This window comes from Equus przewalskii, chromosome 6, assembly GCF_037783145.1.
Source record: "Equus przewalskii isolate Varuska chromosome 6, EquPr2, whole genome shotgun sequence".
In the NCBI taxonomy this organism is placed as follows: domain Eukaryota; kingdom Metazoa; phylum Chordata; class Mammalia; order Perissodactyla; family Equidae; genus Equus; species Equus przewalskii.
The window spans coordinates 88,426,012-88,452,316 of NC_091836.1; the positions used below are offsets into that span (position 1 = coordinate 88,426,012).

At 38.5% G+C, this 26,305-nt stretch overlaps 1 protein-coding gene across 6 annotated transcripts in view; it reads left to right on the forward strand.

Moving 5' to 3' along the window:
- The window catches only part of PRMT3 (protein arginine methyltransferase 3), a 135,581-nt gene that overhangs the window by 53,906 nt on the left and 55,370 nt on the right, over positions 1-26,305 (forward strand). For 3 of the 6 annotated variants that reach the window (XR_011541260.1, XR_011541261.1, XM_070624507.1), the window contains exons 11-12: positions 7,266-7,313; positions 17,967-18,045. Coding sequence is in view for 2 of the 6 variants with exons in the window: in XM_070624507.1 (XP_070480608.1) it covers positions 7,266-7,313; positions 17,967-18,045 (127 nt within the window). In the remaining 4 variants the exon portion in view is untranslated. The remainder of the gene's footprint in view (positions 1-7,265; positions 7,314-17,966; positions 18,046-26,305) is intronic. The other 3 variants (XR_011541262.1, XR_011541263.1, XM_070624508.1) reach the window with 1 other exon arrangement.

Sequence of the window (26,305 nt, forward strand, 5' to 3'; positions counted from 1 at the left end):
GGATTTCCTGAAGAGGAGGTTTTGTGGCAATGAACTCCCTTAATTTTTGTTTATCTGGGAAAGTTTTTATTTCTCCATCGTATTTGAAGGATATTTTCGCTGGGTAGAGAATTCTCGGCTGTAGGTTTTTGTCCTTCAGAGTTTTGAATATATCATTCCACTCTCTTCTAGCCTGTAAAGTTTCTGCTGAGAAATCTGCTGATAGCCTGATGGGGGTTCCTTTGTAGGTTAGTTTCTTTTGCCTGGCTGTCCTTAGTATTTTCTCCTTATCGTTGACTTTTGCTAGCTTCACTACTATATGCCGTGGAGTTGGTCTTCTTGCATTGATAAAGTTTGGAGATCTATTGGCTTCTGTCACCTGAAGATCCATCTCCCTCACCAGATTTGGGAAGTTCTCAGCCATTATTTCTTTGAATAGGCTTTCTTCCCCTTTCTCCTTCTCTTCTCCCTCTGGTATACCTATAATCCTTACGTTGCATCTCCTAATTGTGTCTGATAATTCTCGGAGAGTTTCTTCATTTCTTTTTAGTCTTGCTTCTCTCTCCTCCTCTGCCTGCAGCAATTCTATATTGCCATCTTCCAAATTGCTAATTCTTTCCTCCATATTATCGGCCCTACTGTTCAGAGCATCTAGATTTTTCTTAATCTCCTCTATTGTGTTCTTCATTTCCAATATTTCTGTTTGGTTCTTCTTTATCGTATCAAACTCTTTTGTGACATAGCTCCTGAACTCGTTGAGTTGTCGGTCAGAATTCTCTCTTAACTCATTGAGAATTTTAATGATGGCTGTTTTGAAGTCATCATCATTTAGGTTATATATCTCATTTTCTTTGGGATTGTTTTCTGTGTATTTGTTACTTTCTTTCTGTTCTGGAGATTTAATGTATTTTTTCATATTGCTTGATGTTGTTGATTTGTGCCTCCGCATGGAGATAGAGTTTAGTTGCTCCTTTCACTTGTTTCAGCTGCTGTGGTAGGGGAGCAGCTGTTTATACTGCACCAACCAGGAACTCTGTCTGCAGTTGCTAACTGGGCCTGGGCCCCTCCTCGTAGCCACAGTGGCCCTTTGGATTCCCTCCTCTGCCGTGGGGGCCGTCACAGGGGGGCTTCAGGCTGCTGGTGCCTACTGTTGCAGCCCACCTAGATGTGCTCTCTCCTTGGGGTCTGCAACGGTGTTATGGGCTTTTCCAGCGGCCAGGGGTGGGATCACTTATATTTGTCTCTCCGTTGCTGTCGGCACCCACAAAATCTCACTTGTCCTCTATGGGTCGCAGGAGAGCTATTGGCATCTTCTACAGTCTGTGGTTAGTTCACCTAGCTATGCTGCTTTTGCCCTGGGGTCTTCCAGTCTTATGGCTGGCGGCTGGGTGCCTTCTACTGGTGCTGAGCAGAGGCTTTCCCTAAGGCTGCTGTGAGCCTGTAGGGTTTCCCCCTAGGCTACGAAGCTGGGTCTCTGGAACTCCCCCCAGCCCCAGTCCTCTCCGAGATCTCCGGCTATCTTCTCTCCGGGCCTCTCCCAGAGCCTTGAATGCTGGGCGTGGCCCCTCTGCTAATGGCAGACAGAGAGTTTTGTCTGCTGCCCGGGCGGAACTCCGAGGCTTCCCCTCCGGGTCGCAGAGCCGGCCTTTGAAACTTCCCCCAGCCCCGGTCCTCTCCGAGATCTCCGGCAATCCCTAGTCCCACGGGGCGGGCAACGGCTGCTGGGGGTCGCCCTGCCCTCTGGGATTCTCTCCGGGCCTTTCCCGGAGCCGTGAATGCTGTGCGTGTCCCCTCTGCTAATGGCAGATAGAGAGTTTTTGTCTGCTGCCCGGGCGGAACTCCGGCGCTTCCCCTCTGGGTCGCAGAGCCGGCCTTTGAAACTTCCCCCAGCCCCGGTCCTCTCCGAGATCTCCGGCAATCCCTACTCCCTCAGGGCGGGCAACGGCAGCTGGGAGCCCTCCGTACCCTCAGCGACTCTCTCTGGGACCCTCCGGGCGCCGCGAACACCAGGCGGGGTCTCCCCGCCAATGGCGGGGAGAGACTTTCCCCGTGGGCTCAGGTGTGCAACTCCAAAGTTTCCCTCTGCGTTTAGGAGTAATTGCGGGGGGTTTAGGTAGGGTTCTGGTCACCTGTTTCCACCATCGCTCCTCTGTTGTGTGCTCGCTCCTGCCCTAGATGTGTGTAGATCCTCTGGGGGCGTCCGTTGGAAGAAAGCCGCTTGCGGGTACTAGGCTGCTCGTCGGGGTCGGAGAGTGTTCACCTATTTCCACATCCTCCCGGAGGAAAGTCCGTCTGCCTTCCGATGTATAGTCGCGTGGGTATCTCAGACGTCCTGAGATGCTGTCTGGATATCCTTTGTCAAGCGATAAGTGTCCAAATAATTGTAGACTCGAAGGGGGAGAGACAAAGAGGACTACTCACGGCGCCATCTTGGATCTTCTCCTCTTATTTGAGTATTTAATACTACTTGATGTTGTGCTATATATCTTTCAAGAAACTTTTATCTGTGGAAAATTCTTTGATGCCTGGGGTCTTACCCCAAATAATTTGCATTTGTTTTTGTCATGTACTTGGGATAATTACATATGCAGACCACTGTGTTTATTATTTTTAATTTAAAAAACCCACTTTATTAGGGAATGTTTCCAGTGTAAAAAATTTAGAATGAGTATTTCAGTGAACCTCGTGTACCTATCACTCAGCTTCAACATTTTACCATTTTTAGTTTATCTATCTTTCTACTATTAACTTTTTTTGCTATATGTAACTGATAACACTTTTAAAAATGTACATTCATGGGGCTGGCCCCATGACCGAGTGGTTAAGTTCACGTGCTCCACTGCAGGCGGCCCAGTGTTTCGTTGGTTCGAATCCTAGGCGTGGACATGGCACTGCTCATCAAACCACGGTGAGGCAGTGTCCCACGTGCCACAACTAGAAGGACCCACAACTAAGGATATACAACTATGTACTGGGAGGCTTTGGGGAGAAAAAAAAATAAAATACAATCTTTAAAAAAAAAAAAAGGTGCATTCATTATGCCATTGTCGAGCCTAACAAAATTAGCAATGTCCATATTACAAAAAATAATAATAGTTCCTTAATATCTAATCTGTGTTCACATTTCCCTGAATTTTTTTACATTTGATTTGTTTAAATCAGGATCTGAGATATGTCCACATATTGCATTTGATTAATTTATTTTATAAATCTTTTTTCATTAACCTTTTTATTTTGAGATAATTTTAGATTATTACATGCATCGTAAGAAATAGTACAGAGATCCCTTGTACTCTTTATCTAGTTTCTCTCAGTGATGACATCTTGGAAGCTATAGTGCAGTAGCACAACCAGGGTATTCATGTTGATGCCATCAAGATACAGGACAAGCCCGTCACTGCAAGGAGCCCTCCTGTTGTTCTTTTATGACCACATTCACCTCCCCATTCTCCAGTCCCCAGCCTTGACCTCTGGCAACTGCCAATCTGTTCTCAATTTCTATAATTTTGTTATTTCAGGAATGCTGTGTAAGTGGAATTGCACACACAGTATGTGACCTTTGGGATTTGCTTTTTTCACTTTGTGTAATTCCTTGGAGATTCATCCACATTATCACACACATCAGTGGTCTGTCCTTATTTTTGTGTAGTATTCCAGGGTATGGATGCACTACAGTTGGTTTAACCTTTTGGCTTTTGAAGGATGTCCAGTCTGGGGCTGTTGTAAATAAAGCTGTATGAACATTTGTGTATAGATTTTTTGCATAACATAAACTTCATTTCTCTCTGATAAATGCCCAAGGGTACAATTGCTAGTCATATGGTAACTGCGTGTTTAGTTCTATAAGAAACTGCCAAACTGTTGTCCAGAGGGACTGTACCATTTTATATTCTTACCAGCAATATATGAGTGATTCAGCGGCCAACATCCATCCCCATCCTGCCAGCATTTTGTATGGTCACTATTTTTTATTTAAGCCGTTCCAGTAGATGTGTAGTGATAGGTCACTGCGATTTTAATTTGCATTTCCCTAATGGCTAATGACGTTAAACATCTTTTCATAGACTTATTTGCCATCTGTATCTCGTCTTCACTGAAATGTCTGTGTCTTTTGCTCATTTTCTAGTTTCTTTGTTGTTGTTGTTGACTTTGATAGTTCTTTTTGCCAGTCCTTTATCGGATGTGTGGTTTGCAAATATTTTCTCCTTCTCTGTAGCCAGTCCTCTTAACAGGGTCTTTCGCAGAGCAAAAGTTTTAAAGTTTGATGAAGTTCAATTTATCAATTTTTACTTTATGGATCATGCTTTTGATATCGGGTCTAAAATCTGTAATCTGTAGGTTCACATCCCCCCCCCCTTTTTTTTCTTGCCATTCTTTGACAAAACTGGGTCACTTGTCCTGTAGAATTTTCCACATTCTGGATTTTGATGATTGCCCCCTCATGGTGTCATTTAGCCTGTTTTTCTATGCCTTGTATTTCTTTCAAACCAAACACACGAGGTCCAGAAATAGTGGCTTCACAAATTCAAGTTGATTTTTTTCCCTGGAATACTTCATGGGCAGTGATAGTAGTTAATTTCTATTGCATCATATTAGAGGATGTCTGCTTAATATCTCTAAATTAATGTCTGCTTGTCTCTTTCTGTTATGTTGAGATTGATCAGTGGCTTTTGGAGTTGTCAGCCTAATCTATTCGTTAGAAAATTCCCTATCAGTCTTTGACCTGATGGTTTTAGAAGCCATTGAAAATGACTCCTTAGATTTATTACTACATTAAAAATTGCAAATTTGTGGCATTTTAGTTGTATCATTTATTCTTTATTTGTTAGCTGAAATTATTCCATAGCCCTCATCAAATATTTGGTTGTGAATTACAGTTTATATAGGAAGAATAAGATAAATACTTGATATTCTCTATTTCTTTTCCATTTTCAGAATAATGAATTCTCTCTCTAGCATTTTCTAAAGGTTTTGTTGTTGTTGCTTTTAGTAGCATTACTAAATGTCATGGATTTTTAATGTACTTGATATATTTTGAACTATTGTTACTATTTTGGATGTTTAAATTGGCCGATTTTTGAACTTGCCTCTTGTATCCCTTTAACAAACCCTGGTCATCCTCAATATAATATCTAAACTACAGGTGCATATAGTGTAATGAAAGACAGAAAATAGAATCTAAGTATGTTTATGATTCAGACTTTACTTTCTGGTACTGTAAGATAGTTTATGGTCACTTGTACTGCCTAAAGTTGGAATCACAGAATCCTGGTTCCTTCATTAGAAAATGGTCTATAAAGATCACACCCTGGGTTCTAGGAGCTCATTACTGGACTGTCACTGCTTGTGTGTTTTTCTTAGTGGACAGATGTAGCTGGTTTTTAATATAAAAAAATCATGAGTTTACGCTGACATTTCCGATTAAACATTATGGAATTTTTACTTAAAGTCTTAATTTTATTCTTGTATCTCTTTTCTTCTGTGAAGAAAATCTTGATTCATAAGATAATTGCTTATTTGTTATATAATATACCTATAATCGTTTCAAAATTTTTTTACCAACTTTACTAACAATGACTTCTAAATGCAGTTTAGACTTTCTTTATATTTTCTTTTGTTCTAGAATATATCTCATGAGAAATCTACGGTCTAAATACTGTGTTTCAAAGTCACTTAAAATAATTTTCTTGTCTGGTTATGTAACCAACTTCACATAGAATCAGATTTGTTTGTTTTCTCTTCCTTCATTTTGGGAGAATTGCTGCCTCTTTTTGTTTGTTTAGCTTTAACTATGAAAATAATTATGTGGGGCCGGCCCCGTGGCCCGCTGGTTAAGTTTGCATGCTCCACTTCGGTGGCCCAGGGCTTCACCATTTTGGATCCTGGGCACGGACATGGCACCGCTCGTCAGGCCATGCTGAGGTGGCATCCCACATGCTACAGCTAGAAGGACCTTCAACTAAAATATACAACTAGGTACTGGGGGGACTTGGGGAGAAAAAGCAGGAAAAAAAGAAAAAAGATTGGCAACAGTTGTTAGCTCAGGTGCCAATCTTTAAAAAAAAAGAAAAGAAAAGAATTATGTGATTCTATTTCTTCTGTCCTTTAGTGAATAGATGACTTTTTTGAGGGGGCTTTTGGTTTGTTTCAAAAATATTAGATATGTATATATTTATATTTTCACCCTTGTGTTATGTAAAAGCATGCTCTATACACTGCTCTGTACTTTTTTTTAATTTAGAATTATGTCTTAGCCATCACTTTGGATCATTATATAGAGATACTCTTCATTCCTTTTTAGGCTGTATAATACTCCATTGTATAGATAAATATAATGTACAGGCTAACACTGATGAGAATTTCTTCCATCCTTTTACTATTACAAATAATACTATTGAATATTGAATATTCTTGTGCATATGTCATTTCATCTTGCATTCCTAGAGGTGGGATTGACGGGTCGAGGGGTTAATGCATCTGCAGTGTCACTAGTTGTTGCCAAATTCTCCTCCATACTGATCTTACCATTTGGCTTTCTTACCAAAATAAGTGGTATCAGGATACTTGTTTTTTTCACAGTCTTTCCAATAGAATATGTGGCAGAATCACTTTAAAATTATTGGTTTGTGGTTTTTCCTGTGACCTAGACGTTAGGGTTGTAAATATACGTGAGGCCTGGTTTATGCTTGCAGTTTATTGGAGGTGGGAAGGAAGTGCGTGTGTGAGCACTCAGCACCAGGTTTCTAAACAGAGTGGTGGGAGCGGGGCTTTAAATTCACACGTACTCTGCAGATACGTTTGTTGTGTCTGCTTTGTTATTTGGGGCAGTTTCCTCTTCTGTTCTTCACCTTGGCTGGACTGTGGGCTTTGTCTCCTGTCTCCCCATTTTCCTTCACTAGGTTTAGCGAACGTTCTCATGTGAAAGTCCGCTTACTGATACCTCTAACAAGATGTTCTTCTTCTTTTGTCTTGCATATTTGTTGTATTGAGAGGGTCAGTAGCTCCTAAAATGCATTGTTGCAGAGAATCACTGTTTTATATATAAATATATATAATTCTCTTTAATAAAAGTACTAGCTAATTAATACTTTCGTTGTATTAAGAGTACAAGGTTCGGTTCTAACTAATGATGTTTTTTCAATCAGCGTAGGGGGTTGGGAGTATTGTTTTGGAAATACACGTGCATCCTCCACCCCCGTCCTTAGAGACTGATACTGTACGTCTGGAGTGAGACCCACATGTGCATTTGGAAAGATCTGGAAATGATTCGCTTTTTTCTTTGACAGACTTGCTTATTGGACAGTTTGCTGCAGTTTGAGGAAAAGGGCCGATTTGTGAGTCTTTTGTTGATTAAGTGAGAGTGCCATCTAGTGGGGGAAATACTTTTAAACTAATAAAGTTTTTCAAACTTGAGAAGAGCATGCAGAGGAAATTAGCTCCTCGCTGAGTTACGTGCTCCAGAAGTCCAGGACACTGGCAAGTGAGAGCTGTGTGCTGTAGGGTGGGAAGAGGAAGGAGGTGGTCGTGCAGGATGGCAGCAGGCATGTAAAGGCGCCTAGTAAATGCAAGTTACCACCGTCATTCCCGTTCTCCTTCAGGAAAGGTAGCGATCAAGTGAAAAAATAATGAAATAGTGCGCTGACAAATATTTGTGATATACGTGTAAAATTTTATAGTTGTTTTTTGACCATGTGATAACACACAGAAGTTACAAATTTCATCCCTCGTCGTTACCACTCAGGACCTACCCCAATCCCCCAACAAAATCTGTTATCAGTTTCTAGTGTATCCTTCCTGAAATATTTTAATCTATTATAAACATGTATTTGTATCTTCACCCCTTGGCACACACATTCATTGCACAAATATTGTGTGGCTGCTGTGTGCCTGGCACTCTTCTAGGCAGGATAAAGCACTGAACAAAATAGATTACAAACTCAATCCTGAAGCATCTTCTACACTTTGCTTTTTTCGTCTCTTTGAAACCTGTAAATTTCCTTTTGTGACTACTGAAGCTGCATCCTTCAAATTTTTTACTCAATTCAAAATATTACCCTTGTGGGGCTGACCCAGTGGCACAGCGGTTAAGTGTGCACATTCTGCTTTGGTGGCCCAGGGTTTGCCGGTTCGAATCCCGGGTGTGGACACGGCACTGCTTGGCAAGCCATGCTGTGGTAGGCGTCCCACATATAAAGTAAAAGAAGATGGGCACGAATGTTAGATCAGGGCCAGTCTTCCTCAGCAAAATGAGGAGGTTTGGCAGATAGTAGCTCAGGGCTAATCTTCCTCCAAAAAAGAAAAATTACCCTTGCGATTTCTGCTTTGATTCATGAATTATTTAGAAGCATGTTGTTTAATTTTGAAGTGTTTGGGAATTTTTTAGATATCTTTCTTTTAATTGATTTCTAATTTAATTTGGTTGATATCAGATATTATACTGTGTATGATGTTATCATTACATTAAATTTGCTCTTTCTTGTCTTATGGCCCAGCATATGGTCTGTCTTGTTGAATGTTCCACATTCCTTTAGAATCTGTATTCTGTTGTTGGATGGAGTGTGTCATAGTTGTGAGTTGGGTTAAAGAGGGTTAATAGTATCATTCAAATCTTGTAAATACTTAGTATTTTGAGTCTACTTGTTCCATTAAATACTGAAGGTAGAATAATGAAATTTCTGTCTATAGTTCAGGAATTGTTTCTCTTTTCAGTTTTGTCAGTTTTTGCTTCAGGTATTTTTGTGTGGTTTTTAGGTGCATATACATTAGGATTGTTAAGTATTCTTGATGAAACTTGGCCTCTTTATTATTATGAAGTATTATTCTTTGACCCTAATAATACTTTTGGTCCTTTAGTTTACTTTATTTTTCTAATTAATTGTGTACTATTTCAGATATGTTCTAAGCATTTATAAACAGAAATAAATGTGTATTCTTTTTGCTTTCCCCTAGATTATTGCATATTATATAACTGTATAAATTTTCCTTTTATAACCTTTTAACGTGTGAAATATACACAGAAAATTTAATAAACTTTCAGGTACAGTGTCACAAATACTTACCTAATGAAGACTTATGTAATCATTATCCAGAGAAAAATATAGGATGAAGCCACCCAAATATCTTTTCTCAGTTACAACTCCTTTCCTACCCCAGAGAGGGGACCACTCTCCTGTCCTTTATGGTAATCATTTCTTTGCTTTTCTTTATGGTTTCACCTCCTATTTTCATATCCCTAAATATTTTTCAGTTTTGGGATTTATATAAATAGAATCAAAATGTAAGTATTTTTGGTATGAAAAAAGTAGCTTTTTGCTTTAGTCACCAAGTCATAACGTTTATAAACCAAGTTTATAACGTTCGTCAATATGCTTGTAAGGATAATTTGTTCATTTTCATTTCTGTATATGCTGTTATGTATGAATATATAACAGTGTGTTTATTCATTCTGCCGTTGGTGTGCACTGGATCATTTCCAGGTTTTTAACCGTGACAGGTAATAGTGCTGTAGTATACTTGTACATGTATGTTGTTACACTTGAGCATGCATTGCTGGCCGTGTATTTAGGAGTAGAATTACTAGATCATGGAGTGTACTACTCTTCAGTGTTACTAGATAATGCCAAATTTTTTCAAAGTAGTAAAATTTTTGCTTCATTGCTCCATAGACTTGTCAACACTGGGTATTGTAGACCTTTTTAATTACTGCCAATCTCGTAGTCATCCAGATGACTTTGAATTACTAATGAAGCTCATCTCTGCATACGACTGCTGGCTGCTTAGATTTCCTGTAACTGTGTCTAATTCTTTTGCCCATTTTGGAGGGATTTTCCTGCCTTTTCTTAATGATTAGTCTTCTTTGTTGGAGATGGGAATATGCGTGTGTGTGCATGTGCACGTGTGTGTATATGTCCAGTATCTTTTCAAACACTGTGACTTATGTTTTTAGGATTTTGATGCACATAGGTTTTGAATTTTAATGTAGTCAAATTTATTGGTCTTTTTCTTTATAGTTAGAACTTTTTCCCCCCAAGGACATGAAAATATTCTCTATAAACTTCCTACCTTTCCCATTCACATTTTTGTCTTTAATCCACTCATACAGTTGTGGGGATAAAAATTTAGCATTGTCTTTCTTTGGGGCTGTTTGGTGATACAGATCCAAATTTTAAATGTGCATATCCTTTAATCCAGGAATTCTGCTTTAAGAAATTTATCTTAGCCACATACACAAAACATTGAACAAAGATGTCTGTGTGTGTGTATGTTAAAAATAGCATTATTTTTCTTACTCATCCTATGGCAAATAAATGCGAAGGATACAGGTATTCTTGTTTGATATATTCAACCACTTGCGTTTTGCTAAGTGTGAGAGCATAATGTAATCTGTTTCAATCGCTGTAGAGCTGGCAGTAAGGAAAGTACCTTACCCAAAAGGATTTTACATAATTATTTATTTATTTATTTATTTTGAGGAAGACTAGCCCTGAGCTAACTACTGCCAGTCCTCCTCTTTTTGCTGAGGAAGCCTGGCCCTGAGCTAACATCCGTCCCCATCTTCCTCTAATTTATATGTGGGATGCCTACCACAGCATGGCGTGCCAAGCAGTGCCATGTCCGCACCCGGGATCCGAACCGGCGAACCCCGGGCCACTGAGAAGCGGAACGTGTGAACTTAACCGCTGCGCCACCGGGCCGGCCCCTTACATAATTATTTTAAAAACTCACATGTAACTTCACTGTCACATTTGTGATAAATAAAGTGATTAGCATTTGCACATTTTAAGATGAAAGAGTCAAGTAATAAGACTGAGGAATCACTCAAAAACTGTAATTTAGGTGTTCAATGTCTAAGACTATTATAAATATAACAGTGAAATAAATAGAGGTTATATTACATCCTATAAAATCTTATGTTTGGTACGTTTTTAGCAGAAAGCACTGTAGATTAGGAGAAAATGCTTATTTAAGTACTTTTTGGATGTCTCTAGAGCAGTGATTCTCAGCGGCGGAGGGAAGGTGTGCAATTTTGCTCTCTTGGGTGATTTTGGGGCAGTGGGAAACATCTGGAGACATTTAGGTTTTACAGTGGGGGGCAGGAGGAGAGTGCTGCTGGCCTCTAGTAGGTAGAAGCAAGGGAATACTGCTAAACGTCCTGCAATGGACAGGACAGTCCCCACAATAAAGTGTTATCTGGCCCAAAATGTCAGTAGTGCCAAGGCTGAGAAACCCTTCTTTAGAGTTTTCATTTCTATGCATTGAAAATAATTCAACCTGTAACTTAGGTCGTGTTATAAAGGCCACCTGACCTAGACTGGGACATCACCAAAAATTTTCCTTAGAAGGTGACATCATGACAGTGTATTTTGTCACATGGATATACAGTTGGAGCTTCCTTTTTTTAAAAAAGATTGGCACCTGAGCTAACAACTGTTGCCAATCTTCTTTTTTTTTATTCCTGCTTTTTTCTCCCCAAATCCCCCCAGTACATAGTTGTATATTTTAGTTGTGGGTCCCTCTAGTTGTGGCATGTGGGACGCCACCTCAACATGGCCTAGTGAGCGGTGCCATGTCCGTGCCCAGGATCTGAACCCTGGGCCGCCAAAGTGGAGCACGCGAACTTAACCACTTGGCCCTGGTTCGTTTAGTTCACCAAATTGATGACGTTCTGCATTGTTTTTGTGTAACACCTGCTACATTCGTATGGCTGCCCAAGCTGGTAAGTTGCCTTCAGCGCACTGCTAGTCCTCTGCTCCTGTCAGTGGGCTTGTATGTTTACCAAAAACCTATCACATTAGTTCGCCTGTTTACTTATGTAGAATCAGTCAATAGTAACATCAGCTGTTGAACAAGATTGTGAAAGAAGTTGCTGTTTAGTAAAGTAGTGAGTAAAACAGTTATGAAAGACCGAGAGTGGGAGGGTGGGCATTACAGACTTCAGGAATTCTCCACCTGGCTTGTACCCTTAGATTCTTTTTCTATTTTAAAATTACCAAAACTGGAAATTATTTACAATCCATTGTGAGTGTGGTTTATGCAGGGAAGATGGTGAAGAATCCAGTCAGTGGACGATCTTCAAAGAGTATCGGTAAACAAATCTGCACTTCTGTCTTTTTACTTAAAATGTATTATTTTCAATTAACAACTGACTGCTCCTGTCAATCATGTTGGATGAAGTTCTGTTTACAGTAAATCTTATAGAATTGAGAGTAGTATTTTTTAAAATGTCATCAAATATTTATTACGCTTCAGAAGTACACTGAGAAGTCAGGATTAGATTTCGTAGGCTTGTTTATTTGTTGGAAGTGATCTTTTATTTTTGTCTTTAAATAAACCCAGCTTATTGCTTCATTTTATTTATACCTCCCTTGCCTTTTTAAATAGTTAATTCTGCCTAAGGGTATATCAGTAATTCAGATATTTGAGCTAAGAAAAATTAGACAAGAGAAGCACCTTATACTATAAAGATATTACAAGTTTCTTTTATCTTTGTTTATCTATTCCAAGAAGATATCACTAACAGGCATTTTAAAAATAAGGTTCCCATTTCAATGAATAATGTTAATATTCTAGTTCTAGATTTAATCTGTTGTGTTCCTTTTGTAATAATTAATTTTTGAAGCACAAATGCAAAATTTAATTTTAAAAAGTAAATCTCAGTTTGGAAAGAAGAGTGCCCCGTGAGCATCATGAGAGAAAACATCGGGTGTAATTCTCTTCCAGATGGCACCCCCACAGGTGAGGCAGTAGCCTGTGAAATTACAGTCTGAATTACACTGCAGATGAGCAGGGCATTTGGAGCAAAGCCTTCTGATATCAGTAATAAATGACTTGGTTCAGAACCAAGGACAATTCCCAGGAAATTAAAGGCTATTCTCTCACGTAGGGAGCCTAAAGTAAAATGAAGTTTAGCAAAGTGGAAAGTTGAGAGAAAGGACAACAACCTTTAGCAATACGTATGTAAATCATTTCATCTGATAATATTTTTAATCAGACATATTAATTTATCTCACAAATGTCATATATTGGTTCTACATATATTCTAGAATGTGCATTGATTTTTCCAAACTGATAATTTTCACAATGGATGGTGGCTGAGAGCCAGTTGCCAACTAAGCTATCACTCTGAGATATTATGAATCTATTGTAAATTCTAATCTTGTTTAATACGCTCTGTGGGGAATTTTTCATTTCAGAACACTTGAGTCCTCAATTACAAATGTAGTATAATATCATACAAATACTCAAGCTTATTTTCAATCAGGTAAATCATTTTAAGCAGCAACATAGAGTAGTAATTCGGAAGTTGACAGGCCAAGTCTCAAATCCTGACTCAATCAGCTGTTTCTGTGACGGTGAGCTGTTTTTTAAGTCCTGTTATTTTAAGTTATTTAACATTTCTAAGCCTTAATTTCCTCATCAGTTAAATGAGAATAACAATAAAATGTGCTTTAGGGAAGAATTAAATAAGATAATCCTTATAAAGACACTTAGTATAATGAACTTTAATGATTATCATCACGAATATTATTTGAGAATTTTAATTTTAGAAAGCAAAACAGCATTTTGAAATAATTTTAATTTGTACCAGAAAAATAACAAAAAGTAGGTATTGTTTCATTTTAACAATTATAATGATATGCAAGTACAGTATTAATAATTCTTATTCTTTTATTCATTTAAAAATTGCTTACTGAGTTCCTGCTACGTGCTAGGCACATTTCTAGCCCTCAGGAATATAGCTTCACACAGTATGGACAAAGTCCTTGCTCCTCTCGGAGCAAAGCAGAGTAAAGAGCTGGAGCTTGGTGAGGGAAAAAGAAGGTGCTTTACATGGGGACATCAGGAAAATCCTTTTTGATGAGGTAGTAATTGAGCAGATATCTGAATACTAAGTGAAATGAACAACCAATAAAATTGTCAATCTTCATTGAGTCTTCAATAATGTAGCATATTTAGGAGATGTATATTCTTGTTTTGAAGGAATGCTTTTGTATTAATTTACTAGTTGTTATTTTTTAACTAAAGGTTTAGAAACTACTTTGACAGACTAGAAGGTCTCATCATATCTTACACAGCAATATCTTGCTCCTGAAATGAAAAAGAGGTTATCAGAGATAGATATAGAGGAGGGTACCATTTTTAATTATACACTAATGAAGAGAGAAAAAGGAGATAAAAATGGGAAAAGAAGAAAGACTTGCTTTAGCCTTCTGCTTCTGTTATAGTTTAGCCCAATTCTACCCCATAGTGGCTGACCCCATATAGTGATTTCTGCCAAATTAAAGAGTCATGTGATAGGGTCTTTCATAGGTTTTATGGGTTAACACTGTGCTAAATCCCCTACATGTAACAACAAAAGGATTTGATCATTTGCTTTCAGAAGTTCTCTGACCTAATAATGATGGCTGACCCTAAACAATGCGAAGCAAAGACATGCATTTATGGAAGGATGTTTCTGCTGCCAGGGATGCTTATCTTCTCTCATCTGTTTACATCTCTGTCCAGTTAGGCAGCAGTGGGAATTGAATTTTAAGGCCAGGGTTTGTAAGGGGTGGTAAAAAATTGTCTAGTATTATTTTTCTAGTTCTATGATATAAAATAAGTCACTTAACCTCTCCAGTACTGATTTATCTAATATAAAAATTAGGTTGTTTAAATAGAGCCTTAGAAACTATCTCTAATATTGTCTGATCAGGATTCTGATCTTAGCTAAGAATCATTATGGAGTATGTGGGAAAATGCTTGTTTTCATGTATATTATTTTAAATGGAGGTAGAGATATGGGAAAAATCTTAAGTGTAAATGCCAAAGTTCAGAGTATTAAATAAAATTGATTTTTTATTTTTGGCACAGGAAAAACAATCTCTTGATTATCTTTGTGAGAAGAATCTTAAAGTTGGAATTGGCACTAATTTGGCGAGTGTGCTCAAATTATTTCTTAACTGTAATGAAATTTTGAGAAGTTTTATAAATTTTTTGTATGCACACACACACACAGTCTTGGCTGATCTGAAAAAAGAAGTGACACAAGAAAGTGAACGTATTCTGATAGACTCCTGAAAAAACCCCAGGAATTTCAGTTCTGACTCAGGGATTGTAATACAGGACCATTCACTAAATAAATGTCATGTGATTATGATCAGTCTGCCAAGCCTTTATTCTCTAATTTATTAAATATAATTTTAAAATTCTGATTAACCTTTAAAATGTATTTTTTAAATAGCTAATTTTTTCAGCTAAGCTAAGAATTATTTTTCCATACCCTTTTACATGTATTAGTATATTTAATGCTCACGTAAACCCTTTGAAGTAGAATACCATTGTTATCGTCATTTTACAGATGAGGAAACTGAGGCACAGTGATTGTACCCAAGGTCACACAGAGAAGGGAGCTCCTCTGGGCTTTAACTCCAAGAGTTCACCCTCTTAACTGCTCTGCTGTCGGTATTGCCCATAGTACCAATTTAAAATATGATGTAATTTAATCTCTGATGAATGGCTGATAATAACTTTATCTTAAATATGCTAAGTGAGCATGTTGCTATAAGGGGCTACTTTCAGTTATTGATCGAAAAGACTTTTTTGGTTTGTTTCTGGTGCATGGAAATAAGATGGAGTCTGAGCATATGGAAGCAGAATACTTAGATTTAGGCAACTATTTTGAAAGAGAATACTAGGAAACGGTTTGACACAGTGCCAAATCTAAAACAAACTTTTTTTTTACCCTTTTCCTAGAAAGACTGGACTGTAATGAATCCTTAATTTGTACTAAACTGTGAGTTTATTTTATTTTAGTGTTTAACATGCTGCAGTCTTGCAGACAGGGGCCATTTTCCCCTGAATCTGTCTGCACATTTATCAGCTGATCTTTTCCCCAGGAGGGAGATGAATGGCTCTTCTTTTAATAATTTCTTAGCATCAGTTATAATTCACTTTAATCAATGGCTGAATGCTTATTCACAAACATTTGTGTGCATAGATCTGCTGAATTATGTCAGATTGGTAAAGGTTTCTTAGTTGAATTCCAAAAGTCCTTTGTTTTTTGAAGACTACACAGAATTAATGGAGAACTGACTGTAAGAGTAGACATTTTGCTGAACTCCTCTTTCCAGAAAAAGTTTCCGCCAAATCCTTAATTTCCACATAATGTGCACACATTAATAGAAGAGCTTTCTTGCTAAGTCTTTCTTCTGTAGGCAGTTATTTTCCTATCAGTGAATTAGTGGACTGGGGGGACCGGGTAAACGTCAGTGTAGGGTTGCTAGTGGCAGATTAATTAGGTTCCTTTGTAAGTGATTCTAGCATGGGATCGGTATTTTCTGTAAATGTAAATTTGCTATTAATCTCTTCTGAAGATTATCTATTCTGTCATCCAGCTATTCTAATTGTAGGTCCTTCTGGTTGTGGCCTGTGGGACGCCGCCTTAGCATGGCTTGATGAGCGATGCCATGTTGGTGCCCAGGATCCAAACCGGCAGAACCCTGGACTGCCAGAGTGGAGCCCAGGAACTTACCCAGTCAGTCTCAGGGGCCGGCCCCGAGTACAGTTTTGATTTAGAATGCTAACATTAGGAGAAAATGCTTTTTGGTTCACCCCAAGCAATAATAAGGTGTCTTATGTGCTAAGCACTTGCCTTCCCTGCTGGGCATGTGGTTGGGGGTAGGCCCTGGAGGGAGAAAGACTGAAGCTGGCTTGATCTCTCACTCATGGTTACTTTGTCATTTCTGTAGTAAATTGTGTAGCATACAATTAGAATGTGCTGTGTTTGTGACACCAGTGGTGGCAAATTCTCTTTTCATTTGTGCTATGATTATCCTTTCTTGGTAGAGGATTCATTACTGTTCTCTAAAATCTGGAGTACATGGGCCATGTCTCATGAACTGTGATTCAAACAACACTAGATTCTGAAGGTGTTGATGGGTTTTAAATAGGAAAAAAGAGGTCTCTAGTCAAAATGTGGGTAATACCTGGTTAAAGTATGTTCAACAGTCATCTTTACTGTAACGCTTCTCAGAGCTATTGATGTGCTAATAATGTGCGCTATGAATCTCTAAGAGGAGGATATAGCATCTGGTCTTTGATTAATGATCCCCTCCTCTCTTTTTTTAACCAAAGAGAAAGTCACTGGGCAGGAAACACTTTGAGAAATGGTCTTAAAGACTGAGATTTCTCAACCTTAGTCCTGTTTTTTTTTGGGGGGGGGGGGATTAGTCCTGAGCTAACATCTGCTGCCAATCCTCCTCTTTTTGCTGAGGAAGACTGGCCCTGAGCTAACCTCTGTGCCCATCTTCCTCTACTTTATATGTGGGACACCTGCCACAGCATGGCTTGCCAAGTGGTCCCATGTCCGCACCCAGGATCTGAACCAGCGAACCCCGTGCTGCTGAAGTGGAACATGCGAACTTAACCGCTGTACCACCAGGCCAGCCCAACCTTAGTCCGTCCTATTGACATTTGAGGCCAGGCATTCCTTTGTCGTGGGGTCTGTCCTGTGCATTGTGGGATGTTTATCAGCGTTCCTTGGCTCAACCTACTAGATGCCGATAGCATGCCCCCGTCAGCTGTGAGAGTCACAAATGTCTGCAGACATTGCCACATGTCCCCCAGGGGTCAAAATCTAGTGGAGAACCACTGCCCTAGATTAATATTGCAATATTCCAGGGAGTTTTTGGGTCTGTTAACAATTTCTCTCTGAAATTTTCCTTTTAATGGGGAAGGAACAATAATCTAGAAAGTGGCAGCACAAGTAAAGAAGCTTCAGTATGATCTACTGTAATAAACTTTCTGCATCCACTTTATACCCTGGCCAGTTTTCTAATAATCATTATGTGGAGAACTTACTGCAAAAAATAATTTCAAACTTTGCAGAATATTATATGGGAAAGACAAAAAATATATTTTTTATTGAAAAAGTATCCCAGATATTTAAGTTGATCTGCATGTGAGAATATTGCATACTAAAACCTATTTTTTCCTTTTTTATGCAGGGCTATTTTCTTCTTTTCGAGTCTATGTTAGATTCTGTCCTTTACGCAAAGAACAAATACTTGGCAAAAGGAGGATCGGGTGAGTGTAAAATTCTAGTTTTAATAATCTAATTTTAGTCTGGCAGAACTGAATGAACCTTTGGATTTCAAATAAACTATGCATGACTGAGAAAGTTCCCAATAGAGATGAAAGATGTTTCCATTAGAGGAAGCTTAAAGACATTGGTTTGCTGCACTGTTGATAGTAGAACGTTATGTAAGATAGTCAGGACTCCAAGTTAATGGTATTCTCAAGAACACTTTCTATAAAAATACTAAGGACTAAGTTGGGAAGCTATTTGATATTCAAATAGAAATCTAATGGAAACTTCTTTTGATTTTTAATCCTTATGACCTTAGTTCTTTTCTTTCCCGTAGAATATTTCATACTAGGCTGGAGATTATTCACTCTAATGGCAAATTTTCCGTGACTTCACTAAATATATAAACCTGGCCTCTCTGTTTTAATGAGAACATTTATGACTGATTTCTACTAAGTTTTTAAAGTGCAACCCAATAGGTATTTTTAAATGGATCCCAACAAATTTGGAAGGCTTCTTTTCACATCCCTGGTAAATTTTTAATTGTGTTAACTCTGCATGCTCAGTAAGGTTGTGTTTTTACAGGCCTTCTGCTGTGAGCAGTTACATACAAACACAACGTTCTCCCGCAGGGCAGGGGTTATGTTTTGCTCGTCTTTGACTCTTCAGAGCTCCAGACACCTGGAACATAGATAGAGAATCGTTAAAACCAAATCGAATAGCATGTGTCTCCCTTTGCTCCCCTCTCCCTGGCCAGCCCTTTTTCAAGTTTCAGGTTCAGCAAATGGTTCCCATGGTCAGAGTACAGTTGACAAAACTGTCATATGGAAGTGGACGAGAAGGAGGAGACATTTTGAACTAGTGACATAAAGCATTTGACCACGCTTAAACCTCCTGCCCATCCGTGTTCTATGAAATTACTTTGGCAGTTACAGTACAATAAAAACCAGTGAGGCCAAAACACAAAGCACAGGAAATTCTCCAGTATAATATAATAGCATTTAACGATTGCCTTTCTTTTTCAAAATGCTCTCATTTTATGACTATATTTTCTGCAGCCATTTCAAGATATGTTCCTGATCTCTGACATGAACCTGACTAGAATTTTTAGATGTGTTTTACCCTGCAAAGATTGATTATATCTTTCTATAATTGTAGCGGCTTTTTAAAAAAATGACTACTATACTTAATGACTGAAAACTAATATTATCTACCATTTGTTGAGTGTCTGCCAGCTGCCAAATGATATACTCTTCTTTTATGTTATTACATGTGATTCTCACAACAGCCCTTTGAGATTTTAGAAAAAAGGTGTCCTGGAAGACACACATTAAGTGGCCAAACCTTGCTTTTTCTTCTTTTGTTTTTAACTGAGATCTACTGGATTCCAATATTCCTGTTCTTTTCACTCTCTGTGTTCTTTCCCTACTAAAGTGCACTTCATTGAATCTGATTCTTGCCTTGAAGTTGTTCTCGGGAAGAATCAGAGAACGGTTTCCGTACCTCCCTGAGTGCTGTTCATTGATCTTACTGAAGGACTGACGGCAGCTTAATACATTTAAATTGAATTCTCGATGAAATTCATTAAGAACCTACAGCATGCAAATAATGAGGTTATAGTTGATGAAGCAGTGCCGGGGCTGTTTCCCATCATCAGAGGGACAAAGTGGAGGCTCCTGAGTCTAGTTCTTTCCATGTTTTTGTGTAGCTGACATCAGCACTAAGATAATCATGTTGAAGAGAGGTCAGCATTTGACCGCCTGAGCAGTGCTGTGGAGTGTTATTTGTTAACAGAATCAAGCAAAAAGAAGGAAAAGGCAGAAGTGAGTAACATGAAGTGGTTTAGCCTGGTTTGCGTATGTGAGTTTGTCTAAGTGAGTATCTCCAGTCATGTAGGTGCTTGTTTGTCTTTGCAAAGGTTTCCTTTGTATTTTTCTGAAGGAAGGATTTACTGAGCAATTAGTAGTGTAAAGATTTTAGTAAGAATGATTGAATTATGAGAGAGGGAGAATATTGAAGACCCATATAAGCATGAAGGGACCATGATTTATTTTCGTATGAATTTAGATTATGTCTCACTACCTGTTAATAGCATGGAGTAAAACCTTTATAAAGCACGGTCAGCCAATGACTTGAGAATTCGTTCTCCTTGTTATCATGGAGCAATTCCACAGTACTCTAGAGGTATTTACTTACTACTATTACTAGTGAGAAAAATAATCCTGTAAAGTCAGTGAAAGTGGGTTTACTAAAGACTACTTCTACTATTTTTAGCTGAGATTTACTAACCACGAATTGTAGTGTTTTGCGTTCACCCAACCAAGAGATAAGGAGGAAAACTAGGAACATGTTCAACCGTGACCAATGCTTATTTTTACAACTAGAATTAAGAAGAAAACAAATGCATGTTTTAGGGTGACAATGTAGAATGTACATTTTTTATACCCTAACAATGTCAAATACTACATCTTAGAAAAATTGGAAAGAGAGTGCAGACTGCAGGTGGCAGGAAGTATGTGTACTTCAACTGCTTTATCTTTAACAGCAGGAATTTATGAAATATCGTTTAAAACTGACATATCAACCAATAGGATTATAAGCATGTTTAATACTAAAAGGTGATATTAGAGTGAACTACTGATTAAAATTGAGTGGTGAGGCTTGTTGTGATAGATCCTGTCTATATCTTGATTGTGGTGGTGACTACATGACTGTATTTATCAAGTCATTTAGAATTATACACAAAAAAGAGTGAGCTTTACTGCATGTAAATTAGACCTCAATAAAAATGACTTTTAAAGAAAAGTGAAGTGGAGCTGGCCCTGTGGTGTGGTTAAGTTCGCACACTCTGCTTCAGCAGCCTGACTTTGCTGGTTTGGATCCTGGGCACAGACCTACACCACTCACAAGCCAGGCTGTGGCAGTGACCCACATATAAAGTAGAGGAAGATGGGCATGGATGTTTGCTCAGGGCCAGTCTTCCTCAGCAAAAAGAGGAGGATTGGCAGCAGATGTTAGCTCAGGGCTAATCTTCCTCAAAAAAAAAAAAGAAGAAGAAAAGAAAATTGGACAGAGTTGAATGACAGCTCACAGAAAAGGAAACACAGATGACTCTTAAACACATGCTCAGTCTCTGACATGTTAAGAAAAATGTCCAATCTAAGAAATCTTTGCCTTACTCAGGATCACACAGAATTTTCCTATGTTTTCTTCTTGAAGTTTTAGCTTTTACATTCAGGTCTGTGATTCATTTCAGCTTAGTTTTTGTGTATAGTGTGAGGTAAGATGTTAATATTTTCCAGCATCCTTTGTTGAAATGGCTATTCTTTCCCATGAATTGCTTGGCGTCTTTGTTGGAAATCAGTTGACCATATACGTGTGGATCTGTATCTGTATTCTATTTATTTGATCTGTAAGTTTATCCTTTTGTCAATACTATACTGTTCTAGTTACTCCACTTTATGCTAAGTCTTGATATGAGGTAAAGAAAGACCTCCAACTTTGTTGTTTTTAAAAATTGCTTTGGCGGTTTGGTCATTTCTGTGTTTATGTGTATGTGTCATTTTTAAAAATAGGGTTTAGAATCTTATCAATTTTAGAATCTATCAATGTATCAATTTAAAAAAGACTGCTTGAATTATGATGGGATTGGTTTTGAATGAATGGATCAATTTTCAGATAATCAGCATCTTATCAATATTGAGTCTTCTAGTCCATGGACGCAGTATATCTTTGCATTTTTTTAAGTCGTCTTTAATTTATCTTGGCATTATTTTATATTTTATTTTTTATAATTCTCACAAGTGGAAATTTTTAAATTTCATTTTTTAGTTGGCTTTTGGTAATATAAAAATACAGTTGGTTTTTGTTTATTACCCTTGTATCTTGTGATCTTGCTAAGTCTGTTAGTTCTAGCAGTAGTCTTATAAATTCTTCGGGCTTTCCTGTGGGAACAATCATGTCATCTGCAAATAGAGACAAGTTTACTTCTGCCATTCCATACCTTCTACTTTTAATTGTTTTTTTTTTTTGCCTATAACTCTTTGAATAAAATAGGAAAGAGTAAGTCCATTGAGAGAGAAATAAATAAATAAATAGTCTGAAAGTTTGATTAAGAATAGGATATGTACCTAGTTTCAAAGAACCTCCCACAAAATATCTATTCATTACAAAAGGGAAAAGAGTAAATTTCAGTCTCCAAACCTAGCAGACTCCACCTTAATCAAGTAATCAGGGTTGACATCCTTAGGAATGTGACAAATTCAAATTGTGGTCTGATAGGAGCACATAGAAATAATTCATTTTCTTTGAAGCTTCCTCAAAACTGGTAATAGTTTTATAAAATCATAATTGTTGCATAGAAAGTTTAAGGGCCCATTAAAGGAGACATCATCTTCCATGTTACTGGAAAAGAATATTGTTTTCATTGCCTTTCATTACAGGAAAAATGTCGTCCCCCCCTCCCCCCCCGTGACATGGTCAGAATTAGGCTCGAATGTCTTATGGGGTCTTTCAGAATAGATGTCGTGTTTGAGTTGTAGTTGTCAAGATTATAAAGTTGAGGACTGGATCCAGTACGACACAGAATTGCTAAGGCAGCCGTTTCCTAATCTTTGTTTCTTAATCTGGACAGACCATCACAATCACTGGGGCCTTTCGTTAAAAATGGATGTTCAGGCCCCCATCAGACCCTTTTGAACCAAAAACTAGGGGAAGAGCCCTGTTCTTCATAATTAAAATGTATGTTTCCCTTTGTATCAATGAGGGTTTTTCTTGGAAGAAATAGAAGTCTACCCTGGCCATTAAACAGAGAAGGCATTTGTTAAAAGGATGGAATAGGTTACAGAGTTTCTGTGAGAACGAGAAAACCAGGCTGGAAGGTTATGCAGCCAGGAACAGTGCTTGAAATTACCTTCTAGGACGTGTCTAGAAGTGATACCACTACCCTGATGCTGGGCACTGGCTGATATCAATTATGGTGCTGGTCTCACCAGCAGTAGGCATGGCTGCCTCTGAGAAGCAGACGGCTTTAGATGTGTGTCCTCAGTGCAGCCCAGGTCACGTGTGCATGCCTCACCTGCAGGAGAGGGAGGGAAAGCAACTTTCTGTCATTTTCAGCCTCCATAGAGGGAAGCAGGCCCTGCCTCATACACAGGGGGTTACGTGAACAGTTCAGAGAGGGCAGACAGAGTGGCAGGGGTATACCATTCAGTGGGAGAGCTGCGTCTCTCAGAGGGTTTGTATTGTAAACCTGATATGTGCTAATAAGAAATTGCCACTGAAGGCTGGCCCGGTGGTGTAGTAGTTAAGTTCACGCACTCTGCTTCCGCAGCCTGGGATTTGCCAGTACGGATCCTGGGCACAGACCTATGGACGACTCATCAAGCCATGCTGTGACGGCATCCAACATAGAAGAACTAAAAGGACTTACAACTAGGATGTACAACTATGTACTAGGGCTTTGGAGAGCTTTAAAAAAAAAAAAAAGAGGAAGATTGGCAACAGATGTTAGCTCAGGGCCAATCTTCCTCACAAAAAGAAAAGAAATTGCCTCTGTTATAAATTCCAGATTTGCAAATATACTTTTCTTGCTATTTCCCTCTCTGTGTGGACCGCTGTTAAGGTAGAGCTTACTCATTCCTCCCTCACTTCTGCTGGTGGCTTTCCATTTTAGTGGGGTTCTTTTGCCCTGTCATCTCATTCCTTTACTCAGACATAAGTAAGGCTGAACGTTTCCATTTTCCTCACTTTTCCCTGAAAGTGCATTAACCTCCAGTCTTTCTCAACCCTTTCTCCTTCTTTCGCTTCCAACAAGTGCCCATTTACCTTAGGAAAATGGGATTCCTCTTTCCCTTTCTTCCATTTGAAAAGCATAAAATGTGGCATCATGCATAAGGGAAAGCATATAGATTTTGCAGTTAGACCTTAAGTTAAATCTCTACTTCGTCTGATGACTAGTTAGCTGATTAAGACTAATAATTTGGGCAAGTTACTTTATCTCCCTGAAATTGTTTCCTTATCTGTAAAAGGAGCATTATAATCCATATAATCCTTATAGAATCAACCAAAAGTCAAAACGAGATACTTGACATAAAGCAGTTGCTCAGTAAATGTTAATTCCCCTCTGGAGTTACAGTTGGCAAACATGAGATTAGTGTTAGGTTTAGACTTATCAAAGTTTTAAAATGGATTTGAGCATTGTGGTGTTAACACCTGCCTCTTGTACCGCACTGACTGGCTTCTCTCAGTGTCCTCAGCACTGACCCTGGTTCATGGTGCTCACAGGCTTCCTTTAGCATTTCCATAATTCAGTGCCTCTTCCTCATCTTCTGTCTGCTTTTTTCACATTTATTATTTTGGTTCTGTTCAGTGACAGCGCAGTACTATCATTTTCTGCTTTTTTACAGTACCTAATTTTTCAGTGTATATTGCAGCTATGTTTTAGCTTAGCCAAGTTTAGTGGATCTAGTCACTATTGCTAAGTTAATGATGGAAAGTGTTTCCAATTTCCAAATAGGTATTAGTTACTTTATTAAAGATACCCTTATTACAGAAATTGGAAGTTAATTTTTTAAGCTTATTCGATTCCCAGAATATTTGTTGATTTAGTGACAATACGGTTCCCTTTATGCGTATCACTTATTTCATCATCGACTCTATTTCACAAATCCGTTTCCATATTGTTCACACTTACTGTGGAAAGAACAGTATTTATTTATTGTGACGTATTGATCGTCTCCTTTTGTTGTAAACGTTTTTACTCTGGTTGTTTGAGCAGTGACGCAAGTGTTTACTAGGAATTTTCTTTATGCATCTCAGTTGCATCCTTTAGTGTCCAAAAGTTTGTGAGGCATTGCTCAGGATAAAGAATTTCCCATCTTTATCTGTTCACCGTGTGAGCCGTTCTAGTGACAAATGAATTCTGGGCAGTGAATCGAGAAGGACACAGATGTGAAAGCCATGAATTTATAAATGGTCTGTTAAGAGGGTGCTTTTGTCCAATCGGCGCTTTATTAATTTTACCTATAAGAAGGAATAATTATTCAATTATGCTTCTATCTGACCAAAATCAAATGACAAATGTGTCAGAATGTGAAGGTAAAGGGTTAGTCAGGATTCTGGCAGGTGGCCCAAAATTTTAGCCAGCTGTGAGGAGGTGGACATAGAACTAAATTGATGTATAACACTGATTACAAGTCCTTTATGAATATTCATAGATCTTACTAACTGAAAGATAAAAAATAATTTTCTAAAATCTAACAAAAACCATGAATTTCTATATTTTATGAAATACCATTAACTCGAAAAATAGACCTCAACACTACAAAATGTAAGATCATATTCCTCTTTAGTTTGTTTCTTCTCATTACCAACATATTTTCAAAACAGTTTTTAATTAGTTTTAGTAAGTTGTAACTTTTCCTTATGAAAAAATTATCTTTATTTCTTAGTATTATTTCTGGTACATCATATTGCTTTATACAGAGCCAGAGGTCAGCAGACTTTTTCTGCGCAAGGCCAGACAGTGAACGTTTTCAGCTTTGCAGCCATATGGTCTCTGTCCCGGCTGCTCAGCTTTGCCGCTGTAACACAGCGCGGCCGTAGACCGTAGGTAAGTCAGTGAGTGTGGCGGTGTTCCAGTTACACTTTGTCTACAGAAACAGGCTGTGGACTGAATTTGACCCATGAGCCATAGTTTGCCAACCCCCTTAAAGAAACTGATGATGTTTTTAAAATTTCATCAAGATTTTTAGTAATACCCTAAAATAGAAGAGCTCTATGAACTGTGTTAAGTAACTTGGATGTCTGCCCTGCACAACTCCCGAGGATGTTCGTTTCCCCCCGACGACAGTGTGAGGGTCGCTCCCTGAAGCAGTCCAGTGCAGCCCTGACCGTGACCTGCCTCACCCGTTCCTCCCTCGTCTGTGTCAGGGGTGTCTAACCTGGCCTGCTGCCTGTTTTTGTAGATGAAGTTTCATTGGACCATAGCCACACATTTATTTCTAGATTGTCTGTGGCTGCTTTCACACTATAGCAGCACAGATGAGTTGTTTCAACAAAGACCACATGGCCCCTTTACAGAAAACGTTTGCTGACCCCTAACCTATACCCTTATTATCTTCCTCTTTAAGGATGAAATTACAGAGCATAATGTGGGAAGGCTCCTACGATTGTTATTCTAAGTGTGACAAAGGGTATATAAAGTTGCCAAATGCCTCAGGTTGTTTCAGAATTCTGTCTCTTCATCTTTCTCATCTT